Source organism: Ochlerotatus camptorhynchus, unplaced genomic scaffold, assembly GCF_037179485.1.
Source record: "Ochlerotatus camptorhynchus isolate MF236.1 unplaced genomic scaffold, CSIRO-AGI_Acam_v1.1 ptg000139l, whole genome shotgun sequence".
Lineage (NCBI taxonomy): Eukaryota > Metazoa > Arthropoda > Insecta > Diptera > Culicidae > Ochlerotatus > Ochlerotatus camptorhynchus.
The window spans coordinates 974,169-998,451 of record NW_027040629.1 but is presented as its reverse complement, the minus strand read 5'-3'; the positions used below and the strand labels follow the sequence as shown (position 1 = coordinate 998,451).

Below are 24,283 nucleotides of genomic sequence, written 5' to 3'. Positions count from 1 at the left end.
TCGAATATGGTGAAAAGCGAAAATTGACCATGGTGGCGTTTACGATACTTTGTCATCTCACGACAGCATACACTTAAATGAATACACTATGTATGATGTGAAGGGATTTCAATTCCGCACGATAAACAGGATGGGAATTTCTTTCAGTTTGCAAAAGAAAAGAAAAAACTGTTTCACAAAAAGTACATGTTTCTCAACTACTTAAAATCACAGTTTATATTTAAAAACGCATTATCATCGTCACAATCTTAAGAGCATTTGCTCCACCAACGTTTGTTCGATGTCTTCAGTGTATTATTACATATTTACAGCTAACTCACTTAACAGCAACTACCCACTCACTGTTTATCTTTTTTCTCTTTGTCGTCGTCATCGATATTGACGTTGATGTTTCTAGTGAGATCGTTCTTATTGCCTCGGAAATAACTGCCAGAACCGGCCGCTTGAAGATTGCCGGCGATACTTTGCACCAGATCATTCACTGCCTTCAAGGTTTGGATCGGAATCTGAAAAACAAAGATAAACATAAATGACAGAGCAAATTCTGATTACAAGGTTAGTGTTCCACTAAAGAAGTGTAATTAAGCGTACGGTGCTGTGATTGCAGTGCTATAACTGGTATTGTATTGCTATTTTAGTCAAGCGGTTTCAGTGGAACATCTTAATTTTAACTTGTTTCAATCATCCGGATTGAGTTCGTTTGCTTGCACCCCACCATAACGGCAGTCGGGAAGACAAGACCATCAGCTGCATCCAACTTCGTCTCTAGGTACAACCGACTGTGTTTGCAAAACTACAACAAATGATGCTAGCTCTCTCAACGACAGGGTTAAATGCATGTTTATTTTTTTATATAATCGATAAATATGTTGAACAGAAATCTAATTGCTTTCCATTTGTTCTGAAATTGAGCCCACGTTTTTTAAACTACCAGCACTTAAAATCATTAAAGCTACTACCCCCTTCTACTACGGCCCCTTCAACTTGCACCATGCTGGAAACGAGTTTCAGAATATTTTGAGCGGCAAATTCAACTGATGTTAAACTTACGTTGAAGATGTTGTCCAAGATGCTGGAACGAGGAGAATTCGCTGGTTGTTCGGATCCACTTCCTTGGTTAACGATTTTCCCGTCTATTTGCTGCTGTCGAAATGAGGAAACAAGATTCGTTGCGTTAGTTTATCACAAATATTGAACCGTCAGATGGGAGAGGGATAGGCGTTATGGGGGGTAGGACTAGCTTAAAAACTGGCAGCCAAAGTATGTCTAGCTGCACGGATATAGCAACCGCGTTACCGCGATGCTATGGTTCAATGTAGGTCTGAGGTATTGTCTGAAATTGAGCATAATAGCCAAAGGGAAGGGAGCAGGAGATTAGTCAGATGGACGGGATGAACTCGATGTATATACAGATATATTTGCCATTACCGCTTCATTATCGTTGATTGCGGCCTGCGACGGGCTCGGAAGGGTGACCAGCAATGCGATGACAAAGACCGCCAAACACGTCAAACGGATGTTAATTGAGCCGGTGAAAACCTAGAAAGCACAGATGATGATCATCAGCAAATGAACGAATGGGAAGTGGTTGTATGTGCAGGAATTTGCATTTTCAAAATTTAATTCTTATTCCAGCGCGAAATAAGCAGATGTGATAAAAATTATGCACTCATTTGTTGAGCAAGCGGTGTCACCCGTGGATAAATTTATGATGAATAATAGCTGTGAGATTATTTCAACTCATCTGGCATGAACCTACCGAAATTTGATTGTTAAATATAAAACGGGGTACCTACATGTGTTTGAATTATTCAATAACCAGAGGTCGGTTTGAATTGATCAACAGGGTAAAACTGTGAATAAATGTTGCGGTGATGGTGATCAATTAAATTCTTGAAAGCATTCTATCAGGAGCCGTCCAATAGTACATTGACAACAGCTCTACTATAATTCATGCGATACCAGTAGTCTATCTATCTATATATATACATATAAATGAATTTCTGTCTGTCTGTCTGACCCTTATAGACTCGGAAACTACTGAACCGATAGGTGTGCAAATTTGTATGAAAAGGTTTTTGGGACCGGAAAAGGTTCTTATGATGGTTCGAGACCCTTCCCCCCTCTGTAAGGGGGGCTCCCATACAAATGAAACAGAAATTTCTGCATAACTCGGTATAAGGAGTGGTATATATGTGGAGGTATAAGGAGATGGTCATAGGGAGTAGCCCCTTAGATAAGAGAGAGGGGTGGACTACGTACAATATACCATGCTTTTTTTTTTTAATCGGCGCATAAACTCAAGCTAATATTGAATCTCGAGCAAGGCCGGGCACTCTCAGCTAGTATGTTTATAAATATGTATATGCACTTTTAACGTATGATTTAAACAAAAAATCTTCTTACGTTTTCTTGCAAGGGAGGTTCAGAAACATCTAAATACACTCTCCCCTCGGAGAACGCGAACTCGGTCTAAACGAATTCCATTTACGTTGGTCTCGAATGATTCCATTTACGTGAGGGAATCGCGTAAATGTAGTACACGTAGCATATGGGATTTGACCTAATAGTGACCAACATGGAATATCTCGCGATCCTGGACATATAGAAGGTTACTGTCTTGAGCAAACTGGTTCAGTACATCAAGACCTAATGGTTTGAATTTTCTCACTACGTGGCGCTAGTGTGCTTGAATTTGTGATTTCCTTGTTCATGTGATGTCTTGAAATCCTTCCCATCTAGGAAGTTGCTGTCTTCGGCAAAGTTGTTCAGTGGACTAAGACCTTCATTTTTAAAAATAAATTAGTTGATAATTCGGCAACTTCATCCTGCTGTTGTATATGTGAGATGTTCTTCGTGCTTTATAACAAGAACCTGTAATTCTAGGAAAATATAACCTAGGAAAATATAACATTATGAAATCTGCCCTTAAACATTGTTTTCTGCAGGAGACGACTTCGAGCAACACAAAAGTCCAGCATGGGAAGTAGTCAAGGAGAGTCGACTTTGTCATTCAGCAATATCACTTCTTTCATTCCTTCGTAATTTTCACCCAGCTTCTATTTTTAGTTTGCGTGTAGATAGTTGAAATTTAAATAACAATCATGTATGGTATGTTTGCAAAAATTATCAGGAAATAAAACGAAGCACAGAATCTATTTGGTGGAACTTTGTCACGTTTAGTATGTTGACTGTCATGTTTAATTTCCCGTTTAGAAAAAAATTAAATGAGAATTTGGATTTTGATCAATCAATGTTTACTTCGGTTTCTGATAGTGTACTTTTTACATTTGATGTGTACTGCCGGTGAAAGCATAATTGTCCCATGTTACAAAACACAAAAATGAGAAAACTGCAGTTAACAATTGAACAGACGTTTTGCTGCTATCGTAAAATTTCACGGAAAAATTTGGTTGTGCTTCGAAAAACGAACGTAATACAACTATTCCATAGAAAGTTTATCAAAATTTTGCATAAAAAGAAATTTTTCCATTACAAAATCTTCTGTGACACTTATGCTGCGAATTTCTCTGACGAGTTGAAAAGTGTACGCATATCTGTCCCACTGTGAACAACTTCTCAGTTGCTGCTGTTGTTATGTTTGACACTTCGTGAGTGACGGTTGGAGTTTTTTCTTTAAAATTTTTGATTTCAGTGCCAAAATTTCAAAGGGGCAGAATTACATTTGTAAACAATGGATTTAGCCGTCGATTTCTCATGGAAAAAAGCTCACTCATGAAATTTAATGACACCACAGAGACACAGGCAGAGGAATGTTTCATCTACCAGCTAGCATTGCTAATTTGGGGGGTGACCATTTACTTGCGAGATATCGGCGGCTAAAGCTAATGTTTACAAAAGCAATTACGCCCCTTTGAAATGTTGACACTGATTTGAATGTGGGGCGGAAACGTCTGCCATAGAAAATTTAAAGCAGTACCACAGGAGTGGAACTTCAAATCAGAAAGTGGCTCCACTGGTCATTTGCGAACACTAGCGCACCTAGCGGTAGAAGGCATCTTCGGCCTGTAGTTAAGATAGGCAGCATGCTATGATAGTGTGAGTGCACATAGAAAGCCTATGTGGAACGCTACCACATCACATCGCTCGTTGAGTAGAAAAACGAGCACTTTTTGATTCACCGATTTGTTTGCACTTCCCCTTCTGTTCTGTGGCAGTACGGTGGTTCCAGTGGTAGTGATAGCTTTTAGTCTTTAACGAGGCAATTGCTCCTGTTGGCGCATACGCACGATCATTTCCAGTGTCTGCATGTACACGTTGAACTTATTCAAGCCTCGCCCGTCCGTGGACATCATGAGAAAATTGTTTTTCTCAAAAAGGACGATATGAGCTAGGATACGCAAGCAACATCAACAGTGAGGACCTTACATACTGCAAACTGTTTGCCAAGAAACAACTCCAGCTGATCGCCAACGATACGTTCTCTACTGAAGCTAACGTACTCTGGTAAAGGTCTCCTCGTTGAATTGAAGTAGATAGGAAGGCCTCTCTGTTGGCAGTTGTCGTACCTGTTATTCGAGAAGACGAAACATCTTTTTTAGTCGGTCTTCCGACCAAGCAACATGCATCGGAATGATAGTTATTTAATGTTAACCGTTGTATGCATTTCTTTTCTTTAAAAAAAAAATCTCAACATTTTACTCTATAGTTTTTCAATACCAAATCATCATATGTGTCACGAAAAGGTACAAATAGGGCAAGGCGTTGTAAGTGGATTATTACATTATATAATTTATTTGTTTGCAAATAGCAACAGAACTGAGGATGTAGCTTAAATTTTCAAAAAAAAAGTGTTAATGTGCTTACGACGTTATCGAGGTGTCATCCAAATAATTCAAAGATTAATTTTACCATTTGGGTAGTCATTTGGATCTTGTAATATGTTTACGATGAATTATTTGTATAACAGACTATAACTTTTGAAGAATTTCTTATACATATTAAAAATTGGAGCAGTGGGACAGATATGTGTCCATTTTTGCAATGGGACAAAACGACTTCACATTTTTTTTTAATTTTTCTAGAATAAACAGCATGTTTTAATATAATATTTTAAAAATATCTATTGATTCATAACGTAAAGCATCATAACCTCAAAAAAGTCAAAATGTCACATGGGACAGTTATGCTTCCACCGGCAGTATATGTATATATAAAAAAATTACAAACGATTACATCTCAGTTTCTTCCTTCCATCCCAAAAGAAGGCTTTCACATTCCGTCAGCAATTCGAAAGCCTTTGTCCGGCGCTCCACTTTCGTGTCGAGAGTGACAAAGCGCTGCACCTCGGTTAGTTTTTGGTGTTGGTCCTAAAATTCTTGAGCGCTTGGTGCTGGCATCTCAAGGCTATCGTCCAAATCGCCAGGAGTTTCAAGATCTCCAAGTACTTCTTCAACCGTTGTTTCCTTTTCTGCAATCAGTTCATATATCTCAGCTTGCGTCATATCAACAACTTCCAGCGCCGGTCCCAGTGCTCGAATGTCTTGGGCGACGTCTGCATTGTCGTTGCTGGTTTCATTGACATTTCCGCTGATTTCACAAACAGGTTTTTTCCAGGCTGTCAAAGCTATATTTGATAGTGAACTTCTTCCACGATTTAATCAAATCATCCCCTGTTTCATCCATTCGGTCCACAATCGTGCGGTAGCTATGATAGATGTAACGCAACTTAAAGTTTGCGATTATCCCTTGATCCAACGGCTGTAGTATGGAAGTCGTGTTTGGAGGGAGGTAAGTCACTGCGATGTTCAGATGGATTAACTCGGGGGGTAGCAAGGCGCGTTGTCCAACACCAAAAGGACTTTGAACGAGAGGTTCTTGTCCCGATACATTTGTTCAACATCTGGAGCGAAAATGTTGTTAAACCAGACCGAGAAAAGGGATGAGATCATTCATCCCTTTTTGTTAGCTCGGTAATGTATCGGTAGCTGATCTCTGCTGATGTTCTTGAGCGCTCTTGGGTTCGCTGCTTGACCAATGACGTTTGACCATATGGGAACCCGATGCGTTGGAACAGAAAAGTACAGTGTACCCTTTTTTATCTGCCTTGATCCCTCGAACACTTTAAAGATGTTCAACGACGTAAGATCGCTGAGAAATTTTCCGAAAAAAAAAGGTTTGGTCTCGTCGCAATTATAAATTTGCTCTCGAGTGTATCCGCCTTGTTCGATTATTTCTGAAAATGTTCGTGGAAATATGGCAGCTGATACGACATCAGCCGATGCCTTCTCGCCGCGCATACGTACATTGTGCAACTTGTTTTGATGTTTATAGCGGTCAAACCACCCTTTGCTGGCTGAGAAATGTTTAGCATCTTCTCCGGTCGTGCGCTTGATTCAGCATAATTTGCGTGAAAAGCCAATGCTTTCTCTTAAATGGCAAGAAAGTCAACAGCCTTTTTTTTGCAATACATATCTTCTATCCACACCGTCAATGCAATTTCCATTTTCATCATTATCGGATTACTGATCTTTCACGTTGGGCGCTAAGCCCGCCATTTTCTTGATTTTATCCTTCCAAGAAATAATGGTAATGATTAACAGACCAAGTGTGACCTAGCTACTGCTGAACAACTCAGACCATTCTCAGTTTCTTCGATTATTCGTAGGTTTTGATCCACTGAACAACTTCGCCCAAGAAAGCAACTTCCTAGATGCAAAGGATTTCAAGATATCATACAAACAAGGATATCACAGATTCATGCACACCAGCGCCGCGTAGTGAAAAAATTCCGAACTTCTGTCCACTAACAATAAGCTCTTTCCACCAAACAACTTCGCGGAAGAAAGCAACATGGCAAGGATTTTAAGATATGACAAAAACAAGGAAATCATAAGTTCAAGGACACTAGCGCCGCGTAGTGAGTAAATTCCGAACTTCTATCCGCCAACGATAAGGTCTTGATGCACAAAACAACTTTGACGAAGACAGTATCCTTCTATATATCCAGGATCGCGTGATCTTCCATGTTGGTCCCTATTAGGTCAAATCCCATATGCTACGTGTATTCCATTTACGCGAACTCGACTTACGCGGTACGTATTACTCGCGACCTTCGGAGGGAGAGTGTACAACCATTCCATAGAAGAACGATATAGGGTAAATGACGGCTTCGGCAATATTTTTACCTATTATCGTCAGGATGTAAACAACGTTATCAAGTTTTGGGTTTACGCCCAATACTCCTATGCGACTAGACTGCCATGCGTCTCCATTGATTTATAGTGACTGTAACATGGTCATATTATCTATACTTATTTCAATTTCTGTTCCTAGACTACCATGACATTCATAGAGACTTGAATCAAATTTAATACCCAAAACTTGATAACTTCAATGGTTACAAAATATTTATTAAATTAAAATTTATGGTCCACAATTCATTACAAGTCAGGTAGTACCACACAGACCACCATACAACTAGAATCAGATTATTCACTTAAGAAACAGTATGTGCAACCAGTGGTGTCATTTCACCCAAATGCGGCTCTAGCATACGTATATTTTCCCTCCTCTGAGGATATATGCATTGCAACTCATGCGAGGAAATCACCACGTTTATGATGAGAACACGACAAGCCAAGTGTGAGAGAGTGCTTATTGAGAACTTCTGTGGTGAAAACTAAAATCCCTCTCTCTACATAAATGAATGTAATGTGCTCTCGAGTTCACTCACCTAAAAGACTTCACTGCAGAGCATAGGTTTGAGCCGGGACGGGACTTGACCATCGAGCTTCTCCCTCTTCTCAGTGTTTTTGAAGAATGCCCTTCGGAAAGTTGTGCGTGGTGTTTGACGGAGTTGACCAATGATACCAGGAATGTAAAATGTGTTTTTCTATTTTAATTTGGAGTTTCTACCACAGTTTAGCAGCTTGTACATCATGTTTGCTCAACACAATAAAAACAACCATAAACAAACAACAATATTCATCGCATAAAACACGCAGTGCACTCAATTGTTCAACTTTCCTTTCGCAAATATAAACAATTAACAACGCCATTGACGTCAACATTGATTCCGGCATCACTGACAGCCAAATTGAGCGATCTCTCTGTCCTTTTTATTCCACGATTGCTGCTGTCAAATCGACCAATCAGACACTGACTCGGATTTGACAGCAAATTGGCTCGAAATCGCTTCCCGATTGTCAAGTCCCGTCTCAGGGTTTGAGCACTGTTGAAGCATTATTTTGCTACAAGCATATGGTGAATCGCTGTGACATCCTTATTCTCGGAACCACTTCGAAACTTTAAGTGCACAAATATCAGTTTCTACGACACGTTCAACATTCAAATTGTTATTCCACGTTTGCTTCACTGAAGCATACATGAAGTAACAATTTCAGGTGCACCGATTTCCGACATTTGTCTAATTGAAAAATCGAAGTGGAAGTGCACGTGGCGGCCATTTGTGGACTGTACAAGGAATCACCTTAAGCATAAAATGGAGCTACTACATATAAGACACCACCAAGGTGGTCATTCTCTAAACAGGCTTGACAGGACTAGGAACAGTAATTAATAATAATTGAAATTTCATCTGAGCTAAACTTAAAAAGACGCATCTTTGTCACTTGATAAGTCATTACATGTAAACCACATAAATACAAGTAATTAAGATCATTTCAAGTCAAGTAAGTCATTAAATATAAGTGTTTCGTGTCGTGCGTAGGGTTACTATATGGTATCCTAAAGGAGGACATGTCCTTATTTTTCAATAATTTATTTATTTCCTGGCGTGATCCACATTGATGTAGCTAGACAATTTGTCTGGAGGGGGCCTAGATAATTCTTGAGGGGGCCTAGATAATTATGGAGGGGTCCTAGATAATTCTCGAGGGGGCATGGCCCCCCTTGCACACCCATTAGCTACGCGGTGATCCACTTAACTTACCAGAGAACCCAGCCCGATGTAAACTTATTAATTTGGAAACGCTCTCCAACAGGAGGGTCAGCATAAGGAGCTTGTTTATTCGCGATCTATTGACAGGCGAGATAGATTGTCCTATGTTGCTGGAACAGCTAAGAATCAACGCTCCTCAACGCTAACTTCGTAGTCGTCATCTGCTATCCATTCCTCTACATCGGACAAATTAGAGCTACTACAACCCTCTTTATGCTTGTATTTGTGTTTTCAACAATGTTTGTGACGCGCTCGAATTGAATATTTCAAGACAGAATTTTAAATCTAGGATAAGAAATAACCAGTGTTAATGTAAGTGTTAGTGTAGTGTTCTACCCGAAAATGTCCTCCATTTTAATCCTTATATTTGTCTAGTAACATATTCATAACATTGTTTTCAAAGAACGTTGTTTGCAGAGCTTATTTGTTTAATAATGTCGCAACCTCATCTTCTCTAGCAAATGCCATTCGATGGTGGGATTAGATGTATACTACAGCTGTCATGGTGCGATGTCTAGCAGCCCAGAATAACGAACGTTGGCGGGAGCGTCGCGCTAGAACGAAGAATTTTACTTACTTACTTAAGTGTCCTGAGCGCCATCTCTGGCGCAAAGGGCCAACGTGAAAGATCTCCATCCTGGGCGATTGTTTGCTTTCGCCTTGACCTGGGCCCAGGTCAAATTCCGGTCGACTTGCTTAATCTCCTTGTTTAGGCTTCGCCGCCATGAGCCCCTGGGTCTGCCTCTGCTGCGATGTCCGGCTGGATTCCAATCCAGCGCTTGTTTGCAGATTTCATTTCCGCTCTTCCGTAGAGTGTGGCCAACCCACCTCCACTTACGTTCCCGAATTTCTGTCGATATCGGCTTCTGGTGACACCGTCGATGGAGCTCGGCATTCGAAATCCAGTTGTGAGGCCACCAAGCACGAATTATATACCGCAGGCATCGGTTGATGAACACCTGCAGCTTCTGTGTGATCTCCGCTGATACGCACCATGTTTCGCTAGCGTACAGCAGTACAGATTTCACGTTAGAGTTGAAAATTCGGATCTTCGTGCGGAGACTAATCTGATTTGACTTCCAGATGTTTCGTAAACTCGCAAAAGCAGCCCTTGCCTTCTTGATCCGTGCACCTATGTCACTCTTGGTTCCGCCGTCCGACGCTATCTGGCTGCCAAGATATTGGAAACTTTCAACCTTCTCCACTTCCTGACCAGCTACCGTAAAATTGGATGGATTTCCCGTGTTGATATCCAACGATTTAGTCTTGCTGACGTTGATGTTGAGACCTGCCGCTGAGGAGCGTTCGGCGAGATCGTCGAGCTTACTCTGCATGTCAGAACGCCGTTGTGATACTAAAGCAACGTCATCCGCCAAATCTAGGTCGTTTAGATGCTCCATTGTAATAGGCTGCCAGAGCAACCCACGGTTCGGCACACGGTCGATCGCACCAACCATTATCTCGTCGATTACGATGAGGAACAGTAGCGGTGATAGAATACATCCTTGCCTCACTCCAGCGACTACCCGAATAGGGTCAGATAGGGCTCCGTTGTGCAGCACCCTGCACGTGAAAGCCTCATACTGAGCTTCGATGAGGTTGACGATTTTATCCGGAACTCCCTTGCGCCTTAGGGCGCCCCACAGGTTTTCATGGTTGAGTCGGTCGAAAGCTTTTTCGTAGTCAATGAAAACCAAGTAAAGGGACTCTTGGAATTCGTTGAACTGCTCCAAGATTATGCGGAGCGAGACAATATGGTCCACACAGGATCTTCCAGCACGGAATCCGTCGGAGAGTCGCGTCGATCTTCTCCTGTATCCGGTTGAGGATAACTTTGCATAGAACTTTGAGAACACAACACAGTAACATAATGCCACGCCAGTTATCGCATACAGTTGGGTCCCCCTTCTTTGGGACCTTCACTAAGACGCCCTGCATCCAGTCAGCCGGAAAAGTCGCGGTGTCCCAGATATTGCAGAATAGTTGATGCAACATTTGTGCAGATAGCATGGGGTCAGCTTTGAGCATCTCTGCTGATATGCGATCGACCCCGGGAGCCTTGTTGGATTTCATGGTTCGGATAGCAGCTTCGATCTCCGGTAGGGATGGCGCCTCAGAATTGACGCGAGTGATGCGTCGCACTCTTGGCGGTTCATGCCGAGATGTTGATGGCTGGTTGACCGACGAAACTTGTAGAAGCTGTTCGAAGTGTTCAAACCAGCGTTTCAGCTGATCAGTGGGGTCGGTGAGCAACTGACCAGTCGCGTCCTTCACTGGCATCCTAGGATTCATCCTTGCTCCACTCAGGCGTCGTGAGATATCGTAGAGGAGACGGATATCGCCTGTTGCTGCGGCTTTCTCACCTTCATCGGCTAGGGAGTCCACCCGAAGAATTTTGCCAGTTACAAAAGATCAGGTCAAAATTTAAAAAAAATTAAAAGTCAATCCGGTAACTTAGAATATTGAATGCAAACATTCGTTTAAGTTATGTACGCCGTTGGCGCAGAGGTTCCAGTCGATATCGATGTTCGTAGGGAGGCAACCTGAGCCGATCATTCCAAGGTAATATCCGTAGGGTGAATCAAACGAAGCAACGTTGCACTCTTTCAATTCGGGCAATATGGGTTTCGTGGTGAGGGGTCCAGATTTGCACAGCATACTCAAGAACACTTCGAACGAGTTAAAAAGAAACCAAGTACGGCGAAATCTATCGAAGTGGTCGTTGAAACTTAGCATGCAGTCCATTTTCACTCCCAAATCCTTAATAGATGTTACACGGTACAATCTAACGCCATTAACTGCAGAGTCAAAATGCATAAGCGTCCGTGATCTGCTGAAACTAATAACTTTACACTTCATCGCTTTCATCTCCATTCCGTTTGAGACACACCAACTTGCAATTGTATCAATGTCTTGCTGTAAAGCAGCACAATCCACCAACGAACTAACAATTCAATAGATCTTTAGATCGTCAGCGTGTGAGTTAAGTCGGAGGCTCAAAACGTTAACGAGAAGAATAAAAATCAAGGGCCCTAGATGGCCCTGGTGACATCAAGATATACACTGGCGACTTCAATGCGAAGATCAGCTCCGACAACACGGACTATGAACGTGTCATGGGATGCCATGGTCTCGGCGAAAAATGAGCGAGAACGGTGCACAAAGTCACGTGGGTTTCCCGTGATGGACATACCGAAAATCAGATTGACCACATCTGCATCAGCCGAAAATGGAGACGGAGCCTTCTTGATGTCCGGAATAAACGCAGCGCCGACATCGCGTCTGACCATCACCTTCTAATCGGCGAAATCCGCCTACGCATGGTGCGGATCCAGCGACGGGAGGAGAGACTCGGGCGGCAGTTCAACACACGCCGACTTGAAGATCCAGCGGTAAAAAGGTCTTTTGTTGAAGAACTTGAGACTCGAGCTGCGGACGTTCCAGAAGGTCGCAGCGTAGAAGAACAATGGACGGCCATCAAGAATGCCTTTTATAGAAACAAGCGAGAACAACTTGGGTAAGCTGCGCACCCAGAGGAAAGAGTGAATCACAGATGAAACCTGGCGGAAGATTGAGGAGCGTAGATAAGCAAAAGCCACGATAGAGCGGGCGAGAACCAGAGGAGCCAAGAACGAAGCCCGTCAACGGTACTCGGCTCTAGAGAAGGAAGTCAAGCGCTCTTGCAGACGGGACAAGCGAGCGTGGATGAACTCCCTGGCCGACGAAGGGGATAAAGCCGCAAACACTGGCGATATACGCCTCCTCCACGAATCTCACGACGCCTGAGTGGAGCAAGGATGAACCCGAGGATGCCAGTGAAGGACACGACTGGACAGTTGCTTACCGACCCCATTGAACAGCTGAAACGCTGGTTTGAGCACTTCGAACAACTTCTTCAAGTTTCGACGGCCAACTAGCCATCAACATCTCGGCATGATCCGCTTAGGGTGCGGCGCATCACTTGCGTCAATTCCGAGGCCCCATCACTGCAGGAGATTGAAGCAGCTATCCGAAGCATGAAATTCAACAAGGCTCCAGGGGTCGATCGCATATCAGCAGAGATGCTCAAAGCTGACCCAATGCTATCCGCACAAATGTTGCATCAATTATTCTGTAATATTATTATTATTATTATTATTATTATTATTATTTAATTTTATTCATCGGACTATTGTCTACATGAAACAACCTTTAAGCTAAAACAATTCAAGTGTTTCTAATCCGTGCCAAAAAGCGAGATGAAGATTCCCCAAATTCGAATAATTCTTCGACAGCCCTAAACGTACGCATCATAGTTGTTAGTGGTTCGTTGTAACCGAACGCCGTTTGATGGTACCGCGGTTGGAGAAGGGTACCACCTCTTAATGCTCTCGGTGGTACTCGGATATCCAACAGCGAGAAAAGCCTCGAGCAGTCGACCTCACCATTCAATAGCTTGGCAACAAAAACTGTTTGCTGATTTTTCCGTCGGCATTCCAGAGTATCCAAGCTCAGCAGATTGCGGCGATCAGAATACGGCGGGAGATTTTGCGGATCACCCCATGGTAGATTACGTAATGCTATCCTGATAAACTTGCGCTGAACACTTTCGATCCTCAAGCTCCAAATCAACTGATGAGGAAACCAGACCAAGGAGGCATTTTCCAGGATTGGTCGCACAAGTGAGCAATAGAGAGCTTTCAGGCAGTGTGGGTCAACGAAGTCCTTCGATATTTTCGACACAAAACCTAGCTGGCGATTGTGATCAGAGCAGAGCGGTGGAGGTTGAACGTCAACTTATGGTCCAGTAGAACACCAAGATCGCTGAACTGGTCGGTTCTTTGAAGAACCACACCGTTGATGGCATAGTCAAAAACAATCGGCTGCCTGATGCGGTAATACGACATTACCATACATTTAGGAATGCTGAGGGTAAGCTTATTCCGACGACACCAATCAACGAACAGATCCAATACCGATTGAAGACGAATGCAATCCTCAGCAGTCCGCACCACGAAGTACAGCTTTAGGTCATCGGCATACGCAAGCTTACAGCCATCTCCAATTAGAAGAAATGCGTCGTTGATGTACAACACAAACAGCTACGGGCCAAGATTGCTACCCTGTGGTACACCTGACGAGTTCGTGAAATACGAGGAAGTACTGGAATCGAGTTTCACTCACAGAGACCTGTCAGTCAAGTAGGAGCACAACCACGAAGTCAAACGGTCCGACGCACCGAGTTTGGATAGCTTTGCCAACATAATGTCATGGTTGATCGTATCAAACGCTGCTTTTAGATCAGTGTAGATGACGTCTATTTGTGCCCCATTTTCCAGTTGCTCAAAACATGTCGTGGTAAAATCTAGAAGATTTGTGGTAACCGATCGTCCAGGCATGAAGCCATGTTGGTCACTAGAGATATAGCAGTTGGTGTGCTCAAGAATGAAACCACTCACAATTATCTCAAACAGTTTTGATGCTGCAGAGAAATTAGTAATTCCTCTGTAGTTTTTAACGTCACGTTTATTTCCTTTCTTGTGTACCGGAACCATAAATGACTCTTTCCAGATTGCAGGAAATTTCGACTCTACAAAAGATTTGTTGAAGATATCTGGGACACCGCGACTTATCCGGCCGACTGGATGCAGGGCATCTTAGTGAAGGTCCCAAAGAAGGGGGATCTGACAATTGGCGAGGCATCATGTTACTGTGTATTGTCCTCAAAGTTCTGTGCCAAGTTATCCTGAATCGGATACAGGAGAAGATCGACGTGACTCTCCGACAGCAAAACAGGCAGGATTCCGTGCCGGAAGATCTTGTGTGGACCATATTGTCACGCTCCGCATCATCTTGGAGCAGGTCAATGAATTCCAAGAGTCCCTTTATTTGGTATTCATTGACTACGAAAAACCTTTCGACCGTCTCAATAACGAGAATCTGTGGGATGCCCTGAGACGCAAGGGAGTCCCGGATAAAATCGTCAACCTCATCGAAGCGCAGTATGAGGCTTACACGTGCAGAGTTCTGCATAACGGAGCCTTGTACGACCCTATCCGGGTAGTCGCTGGTGTGAGACAAGAATGTATACCGCTACTGTTTCTCATCGTAATCGACGAGATCATGGTAGGTGCAATTGACCGTGTACCGAACCGTGGGCTGCTTTGGCAGCCTATCACCATGGAGCATCTCAACGACTTCGATTTGGCTGATGATGTTGCTCTACTAGCAAAATGGCGCTCTGATATGCAGAGTAAACTCAATGACCTAGCCGAACACTCCTCTGCGGCGGGTCTCACCATCAACGTCAACAAGACCAAATCGTTGCGGGCAACCCAAGCCAAATAGCGTCGGACGGCGGGACCAAGAGAGACATAGGTGCACGAATCAAGAAGGCTAGGACTGCCTTTGCGAGTTTACGAAACGTATGGAGATCCAACCGCACCAAAAAACGAATTTTCAACTCGAACGTGAAATCTGTGTTGTTATACGCCAGCGAGACGTGGTGTGTATCAGCGGAGAGCACTCAAAAGCTGCAGGTCTTCATCAACCGATGCCTGCGGTATATTATTCGTGCCTGGTAACCTCACAACTGAATCTCGAATGCCAAGCTCCATCGTCGATGTCATCAGAAGCCGATAGCAACAGAAATTCGAGAGCGAAAGTGGAGGTTGGTAGGCCACACACTTTGACGGGGCGGAAACGAAATCTGCAAGCAAGCGCTGGATTGGAATCGGGCAGGACATCGCAGCAGAGGCAGACCCAGAGGCTCATGGCGGCGGAGCCTCAACAAGGAAATTAAGAAAGTCGATAGGACTCTGACCTGGGCCCAGGTCAAGGCAAAAGCGAGCAGCCGCCCAGGATGGAAGTCTTTCACGTTGGTCCTTTGCACCGCTGGTGGTGCACAGGACCCTTAAGTAAGTAAGTAAGCCCTAGATGGCTGCCCTGCGGCCAGGTATGTAGGTTTGACCGTAACCACCTTATTAGCCAGTTAGGAAATCCCAAACTTTCGGGCGGTACACGTAAATACTGTCAACTTGGCAGCGCTTTTCCAAACTTGAGTTTAGCGTGCTAGCGTATGCCATCAGATTCATAACTGTAGAACGATTCTTCACAAAGCCTCCTCAGCAGCAAACAATGCATAACTTTGATTTGGATGACAAGTTTAAAATCGTCAGCATAAGACAGCTTCAGACAACGGATACAAAAGTGAACGTCATTCAGATACAATAAAAATATGAACGGTCCCAGATGACTGCATTGAGGTACATCAGAAGAAACAGTGAACGATTGAGAAATATGATCTCCTATCTTCACTGACATATGTCGACCGGTGAGGTATGAGCGAAGCTTATCAAGAAGGGAACCGTGAAAGCCAAGTCGCTCTAGTTTCTCCTGATTGATTTTATGAAATCAAATATTATAAATTAACAATATGGTCCACTTCCAGAAATGTTTCTGAAAAGACGCATAAGTAATACCATAGAGGTAACTCTAAGACCAGAAGGTCCCGAAGAAACGTGCTCAACTTTTTGGCTCAGCTCTGGTACTCTCTTCGGTCCCAAGCTAATCGATGCGCCCCTCTAAACATAGGGAAACCCACGAACCCCTCATTTTATCTGTCAAACGCTTATAGATGTACTTGGGACCAATAGGCTAATCAAGTAGTGAGCCAATTTTGAATCGTTAGATTTCAACCGGTGAGAAAGGCGACTAAAAACATTCGTGGCTTATAATTTAAGCGTGTAATCAATTCATAAGTTTAGTATTAGCTTTCTCATGAATTTTACATGCCTACCCTGACGTCATGACATTGTACTACGTTCAGATTATAGTTGATATTAATAACGTAATGTAATATGATATCAAAAGTGTTTAAATTACGTGATATCTTTGAATGAACTATAAGCTTAGAGGTGAACCAAACAAATAAAATAAAATGCAGATTATATCTGTCATCTCTCTGTACATACCACATTGGCAACTGACAAGAAGAAAACTTTCAAACACGCTAAGAATTGTTAACCCAAATTTAGCTGCTTCCATATCAAAACCCCATTCTTTTTCATAAAGTTCATGGCACACAGCCTTAAGTATTGCTTGTATATTAGAATCGAAAAAAACACTAAAACGAGGAAAAATTAACTCGACCTTGAGGTTCTATGATGAAGAAACTCCTGAGAAGTTAGTAGAAGGTAAGGCAACACATATTAGACATGGTTATGTTTAAGCTTCCACTCGTAAGTCGCTGCACTAACTGGTCTTGAAATAGCTAATGAGTTTCTCCTCTGTCATTGGCATTCGTTTGATTCGAAATTAGGTTAAAAGCTACATTGCGTAACCACATTAGTTTTTTGTATGGGTTACCAAACGATGATCGAAACCGATTAAAAGTTTAATTGACGTCTCATTTCCACTAGTTATTCAGCCGGTTTGAAGCCGCACTTTGTGTTTTTATTGTGTCCGAAAGCGTGAAAAACCGGCCCAACATTGAAATTGAGCTTTGTGTGGTGCGGTGCACTGAAAACTTCTTACGATCTCACATCGCTGCTATTTCACCATGCAAACGAAGGTAATAACTAAAACGAGCTCATTAGCACTCTCAGCATATTTTGATCAAACGTAACCTTGTATCACATCTGCATTTCGCACGTTCAACTTTCCGTTACTCACATTATCGTTGAGAGCCATTGTGAATAAATCTGTTCCAGCAAATTCCCACTCACAGAACGATTCTGCGCCGGATTTTTGTTAGTTTTCTCAATGCAGGAATAACTTTCACTCGAATATTTAAGTGCGGCCAGAAAAAGTACTTCTATGACTTCTCTCGCCCAATCGCTGCAGTCTAAAACCGTTGACGGGAAGCAAAAAACTTTATCCAGATTTTGACCAGCTAAACTGTTGGTAGGTAGGCGCGACGAAAATCCAACGTGCGAATAAGTTGAGATCGGAATACAAACTGAGTTGAGCTTGACTAGTTGAAATGTTAAATTAAGGGTTTTTTTGTTCACCACTTCAAACTCAAGCCAAGCTCGCCTCCCACCATTTATGTGGATTGCAGGTTGAAAGATTTGCGTGAACGTTGGTGGAAGCATAAAGAAAAACCCCCAGCCACTGCGCCACATAAAGAGCCTACACTGCTGACCAGACCAACGAACGCAGTTGAGCGGGCTCAACGAATATTTCGAAACGCCACTGAAAATGTGATGGTTCTCTTTGTAGACGTGGGGATGGCCAGGTCTGTAGGTGCTTGTGACTAGCAACTAAAACCAACTAGCGTAGGCAATTTCAGCTTATAGGGAGCTTCAAATTTTGAATCAACAACAAAGATTTTGATTTCTTTTGAATAGCATCATTTAACCAGGATCTGTTGGAAGTTTCAGCTCCATCAGCGTTTATGTTACTATTCTGCCAATCATTGATTGGGGCGAATTAAACACTCTGCCGGTCGCTCTCGTATACTAATCAACTACAAGAATTCCCCAAATACCGCGGTTGATGGTGCAGTTCACCCACCGCTGTTTCTCGGCAGTCCTCCACCTAATTGAGCTGAATTTTTGATTGTGATTAGTGTCAACCATATACTACCCTAATAGAAAAATACCATACCCGAACAACAACCCAAATGATATAACTATTAAACACATGGTTCAATAGTTATGGATGCTACCATGATGACATCGGTAAGAAAAATAACCATATAAATTTTATTAGGGTAGTCACCTACAAAAAAACAGCTAATTTGGTGGGAGGACAGCAGAGAAATAGCAGACTGCACCACCCACCACGATATTCGGGGGATTTCTGTATACAAATAAGCATAGATGCATAGCATAGTGGTTTAAATTATCAATGTTACACCCCAGAAGCAAAACTAAAATATTAATATCAATCAATATCGGAATATTTCATGATGTGAATCGATAGTTGTCGTACAATTGGGTGTCCCTGAAAATATAAGCACAGTTTATTATTGAAATAAAACAACGCTATGTTAATGTACTCAAATTTTTATTTCATATATATGTTTTCTATACACGGCACTTCAATCATGTCGAAAACCTAATGTAATTTTTATGGCCACAAAATTAAACAAATGCAGTAAAAGCAGCGTAATGTCAGTTCATGCACTGTATTAATGATAATTTTGTCCTTTTTGGCATGTAATATTGCACCATATTTTTAACACGATTCAAGTCACTTTTAAGTGATAACAAAATTATTTTGTTGTTGTGTAGTATTCTCTTTCAATTAGATGAAAATAATCCGCAGTTCTTATAATACTATGCCGGCGCAAACTTCTGATCTGACGATGCCCATGAGCTTCAGCACAGATTCCTTGGCAATAATTTTGGCCTCTTTTGTTGAGTCTATGTCAAATTCTTCGATTGAATCCGCTGCCTTATAGTGTTCCGTAGATATTTCTTGGAAATGGTCCAAAAAGTTTCGATTGACCGGACCTCCGGACAATTCGGAGGATTCATCTTTTTTGGCACGCATTGCACATTGTTTGCTTTGTACTAAGCAACCGTGTCTTTCGAGTAATGCATTGATACCGAATCAGACCAATATACAGTGCTTTTCCGATTTTATCAGCTCAAGGATTTTGCAAATTGTGTCAGTTTTTTCCCGATTTTGTCAGCCTGAAGATTTTGCTGAACTTTTTGGTTTTTAAGCATGAATTCGCAAGCATTTTGCTCCAAATGACACTTAATTGTGTGGTCGCAACAATAACAGAGGTAACTCAAATAAACCTCAATCATTGCGACCAGTGTTCGGGAAAACTCAAAAACTCAAATCTCATATGTATGAGTTTATGCGCCTATGAGTTTTGCCTTGCAAAATTCAACGTCGCTAAAATCACCGATGAGTTTTCAGGTTCAAAAATTCATTGCTTTATATTTTGGCGTTATTCATTGTTATTACTATTGCCTGTGGACCAGGGGTTGGAAAACTAATACAACATGCATAGGCATGATATCAATTGACGTTTCAGTGGTTTTTATGAGTTTAAAGCTGGAATGATTTTTTGACGTTGTGAGTATGAGTGCGTGAATCTAAACCCATGCAAAATGGGTATCTGCGAAATGGGCTCGATAAGTGGAAGTGCAAAATTGACATCCGCCGCCATTGTGGAATCCAAGATGGTGGACCAAATTCTTATAGGTGGCCTCGGACAGGTAATATGCATTCAAACACATGCATATGGGTATCTGCCGAATACGCACGATGAGGGGTAGTTCAAAATTTACATCCGCTGCCATTTTGGAATCAAATATGGCGGACCAAAATCCAATATGGCGGCCCCCGGACAGGGAATATTCATCTAAACCCATGCAATATGGGTATCTGCGAAATGGGCTCGATAAGTGGAAGTGCAAAATTTACATCCGCCGCCATTTTGAAATCCAATATGGTGGACCAAAATCCAATATGGTGGCCCCCGGACTAGGAATATGCATCTAAACCCATGCAATATGGGTATCTACGGAATGAGCTCAATGAGTGGAAATAAAAAATTGACATCCGCCGCCATTTTGGAATCCAATATGGCGGATCAACATCTAATATGGCGGCCCGGACAAGGAATAAGCATTTAAACCCATGCAATATGGGTATCTATGGAATGAGTTCGATTAGGGGAAGAGGAAAATTGACATCCGCTGCCATACAATCTGGCGGACCAAAATCCAAAATCCATATTGCATAGGTTTAGAAGAATATTACCTGTCCAGGGGCCGCCATATTGGATTTTGTTCCACCATATTGTATTCAAAAATGGCGGCGAATGTCAATTTTCCGCTGTCCCTCATGAAGCCCATGCCGTAGATACCCATATTGTATGGGTTTAGATGCATATTCCTAGTTCGGGGGCCACCATGTTGGATTTTGGTCTGCCATATTGGATTCCAAAATGACAGCGGATGTCAATTTTCCACTTCCACTTATCGAGCCCATTTCGTAGATACCGATATTACATGGGTTTAGATGCATATTCCTTGTCCGGGGGCCGCCATATTGGATTTTGGTCGGCCATATTGGATTTTGGTCCACCATGTTGGATTCCGAAATGGCGGCGGATGTCATTTTTATACTTTCACGCATCGAGCTCATTCCGTAGATACCCATATTGCATGGGTTTAGATGAATATTCCCTGTCCGGGGGCCGCAATATTGGATTTTGTTCTGCCATTTTGCATTTCAAAATGGCGGCGGATGTCAATTTTTCACTTCCCCTCATCGAGCCCATTCCGCAGATACCCATATTGCATAGGTTTAGATGCATATTCCCTGTCCAAGGGCGGCCATATTGGATTTTGGTCCGCCATCTTGGATTTGTGGGAGCCATCTTGGGTTGAAATCCACCATTTTAATTTCATCCGGAATGTTGACTTGAATTTCGGAATGCCCCAAACTCTAGAATTTCACATATCTTCTAATCATATGATTTTCGATGATTTTGATCTTGGTTGATATTGATGCTGGTTGATTTTGAGAATCGAAAATCACGGCTGATATTGATCGAAAATCACGTGTAATTTTCGTGGTGATGATGGCTTGTGATATTGGTGCCTGTGATTTGAGGAGATCTTGATCTTGAAAGATTGCTGATTTTGATTTTCTGATCTTGATTTTAGCCAACACTGGTTGAAATATTGAAAAAGGAAATTTACCGATTTTGTCGGCTTCTCGTTTTTGTCAGCCTAAAATTTCAGATGCGGTTGACAAAAACGGGAAAGTACTGTAGTACATCATGTTGACGAATCATAGGCCGCAGACGCCGATTCAAACACTCCCGAACGTAGATTTCAGTATTTATCGTCACTTTCGTCACAAATAGCTTTGACAACTTGCCACACTCACATATCGCTTGCCGAACCATGGCCTTCTTACAAAATTTATCGGTAAAAATTGACTTATAACGGGCTGTGTACCGTTCAAATATTTCTTAATTTTAATTGTGACGTAAACATACATTGACATAAACTTGTATTGTAATTGTCATGCCAACGAGCAACTTGTAATATTTTTTGCAAGGATGGGCTTTTGTATACAATATTTACAACATTTCATGAAATGTCTCAGAACTTTACACTATTTAGAATTAAACTTATACGATATGTGACGCTCCATTTATGTGCATCATATTGATCAGAAATTTGCACTACTTTTACAAACTGTATAGTATTGGTCTCCCGAAAGCGACATGTGGTCATATTTGACGTGTGTCCATGGAAACACACGCCAGTTTCCCACACATCAGGCTATCATATAGCTTCCGAGCCCTCGGTTTGACGGATGCGACTTGTTTCTGACTCCGTTTTGGCTTCTTCTGCTTCTTGAAAGTATTCAGCCCGTTCCTTGCCTTGGCACGTTGGACGTTACTCTTTGATGTTCTCATTTGTTTGGCCAAACCTCGAACAGAGGCACTTTTCTTATTGACGAAAGCTTGGGTCATCTTCTGGTCCAGTTTTCGGTCAACCGGTCCTGGTTTACGGCCAGATTTCGGTGTGTTCTCGAAGGTTACTTCTTCACCGAGCTTCCGGAGGGCAGTTTGGACTGCTTCGATACTTTCTTCCAAACTACCTTACTTTAGGTTGGCTTTAGTGCACAATTTGTGCACGATCTGTTTGCGCATTTCGGGGAAATGCCTCACATTTGGATGATTTTTGTTAAAGATATCCGGAGTGATTTGAGATTTGGGCGTAATTGCTTTTGAAAACAAACACGTCAATCACTGATTTCTCTTGAATAAAAGCTCAATCTCACAAACAAACTATACCAAATGATAGAGGAATCATTCCTCTACCTCATAGTGTTATTACTTTTCGAGATTGAGCTTTTATTCGCGAGAAATCGGTGATTGACGTATTTGTTTACAAATGCAATTACGCCCAAATCTCAAATCACTCCGGATATACACTGCGCACACAAACTTGTTAAGCAATAAGTAAACAACAGCACGATGTGATGAACAGCTGATAAACTTCATCGGGCGGCTAAAATATGCTGAGATTGCTAATGAGCTCTTTTTAGTTGCATGGTGAAAGCACCGGTGTGGGATTTCAATGCTGAGCTCAATTTCAATGCTGGGCCAGTTTTTCTCGCTTTCGATTTGATTTGAACTGGACACAATAAAAACACTAAGTGCGGCTTTAAACCAGCTGAATAACTAGTGAAAATGATACGCCAATTAAGCTTTTAATCGGATCGATCATCGTTTGGTAACACAAAAAAAAACTAATGTGGTTACGCAATGGAGCTTGTAACCTAATTTTGAATCAAACGAATGCCAATGACAGAGGAGAAACTCATTCATTAGCTATTTCAAAACCAGTGAGTCAAGGCCGAAATGGCGGTGAGTTGAAAGTGTGCTTATACTTTCTGGGACACCCTATAAAAGCCCAGGGCACAATATTCTCACTGTAGGTACTGCAGACAAAATTCCATAAAAATTAGGCAACAATTTGCCATGGTAGCTTTATTAATCCTTTCCAACACAAACGACTCTAAAAGCAAACATTCTGATTGTTTATATTGAATCCACTAATTTATGTAATAAATTATAGCCTTGAACAGTTCCATGCTAGATCTTCCTGAAAAAGCTAAAATCTGTCGCGAATCTTTCCGAATTAAATTAAACTTTATCTATGTTTTGACTAGAAAGGAATATGAATCTTCCATAGCTTAAAATACAATTTTGGTTCCTAAGGCGAACCAGCCTTGTAAATAAATAATAATAATAAAAAAAAACTTGGACTCACGCTTCATATTTAAAAAAAAAAAGGTATGTATTTTCATGAGCACTATGGCTTTGTTCCATTTGATGAATGTTTTCATAAATTTGACAGATGGAAAATTTTCAAATAAACCTGATTTTCCAGCAGACGTATTTCTGACCGACAAGAAATCAATTTTGACAGAAATCTTCTCGAAAATCGGTCGATCAACAGCAGAGGGATTTTCGAAAATCTGTTTACTGCAATTAGATTTGAAACTGCAATTAGATTTTTGAAAAATTACACATATCCATTCACATAACATTGCATCTTAAGCGAAACTAATAGCGAATTCGTTTATTATTCAGTTCCAACCTGGATCGGGTATCAAGATTGGGTCTGCTTGTTTTCTGACAAACGTCAGTTTGTTCGTTTGTTTTTAAAACCTAGCTCAGGTTGAGGTTCGCACTGACAAAAAGTTCAGTTTCGCACTGGGTTGGAACTGGTTCCAACCCCGATAATAAACGAATTCGCTATAAGATTGTGCTATATTTCATATTTTCAAGCACCCCTACTCGCAACATAGTGGATCAACGTACCTACACCAGAAGCATAGTAAGCCCCAAAAGCATGACATACCCATAAAAGGTTGTGTACAATT

The 24,283-nt window shown here is 41.9% G+C and overlaps 1 protein-coding gene across 2 annotated transcripts; it reads right to left on the bottom strand.

Annotated features, from left to right (window-relative positions):
• Positions 1 to 218: 218 nt before the first annotated feature.
• Positions 219 to 17,672, bottom strand: LOC135700577 (uncharacterized). Of its 2 annotated transcripts, none has more exons than XM_065221106.1 (4): positions 17,576 to 17,672; positions 1,429 to 1,539; positions 1,051 to 1,143; positions 219 to 506 (listed from the first exon to the last, which is right to left on the bottom strand). In XM_065221106.1, the coding sequence occupies exons 1-4, from the start codon at positions 17,591 to 17,593 to the stop codon at positions 339 to 341; spliced, it is 390 nt and encodes a 129-aa protein (XP_065077178.1). In that variant the 5' UTR covers positions 17,594 to 17,672; the 3' UTR covers positions 219 to 338. The 2 variants fall into 2 exon arrangements, with proteins under 2 accessions (XP_065077178.1, XP_065077179.1); XM_065221107.1 differs by having other exon boundaries at positions 232 to 506; positions 1,051 to 1,140.
• Between the last annotated feature and the right edge of the window lie 6,611 nt (positions 17,673 to 24,283).

Coding starts and splice junctions, on each gene's coding strand:
- LOC135700577 (XM_065221106.1), bottom strand. Junction 1,144..1,428: donor CAATCAACGATAATGAAGCG/GTAATGGCAAAT, acceptor TCATTTCGACAG/CAGCAAATAGACGGGAAAAT. Junction 507..1,050: donor TCTTGGACAACATCTTCAAC/GTAAGTTTAACA, acceptor TTTGTTTTTCAG/ATTCCGATCCAAACCTTGAA.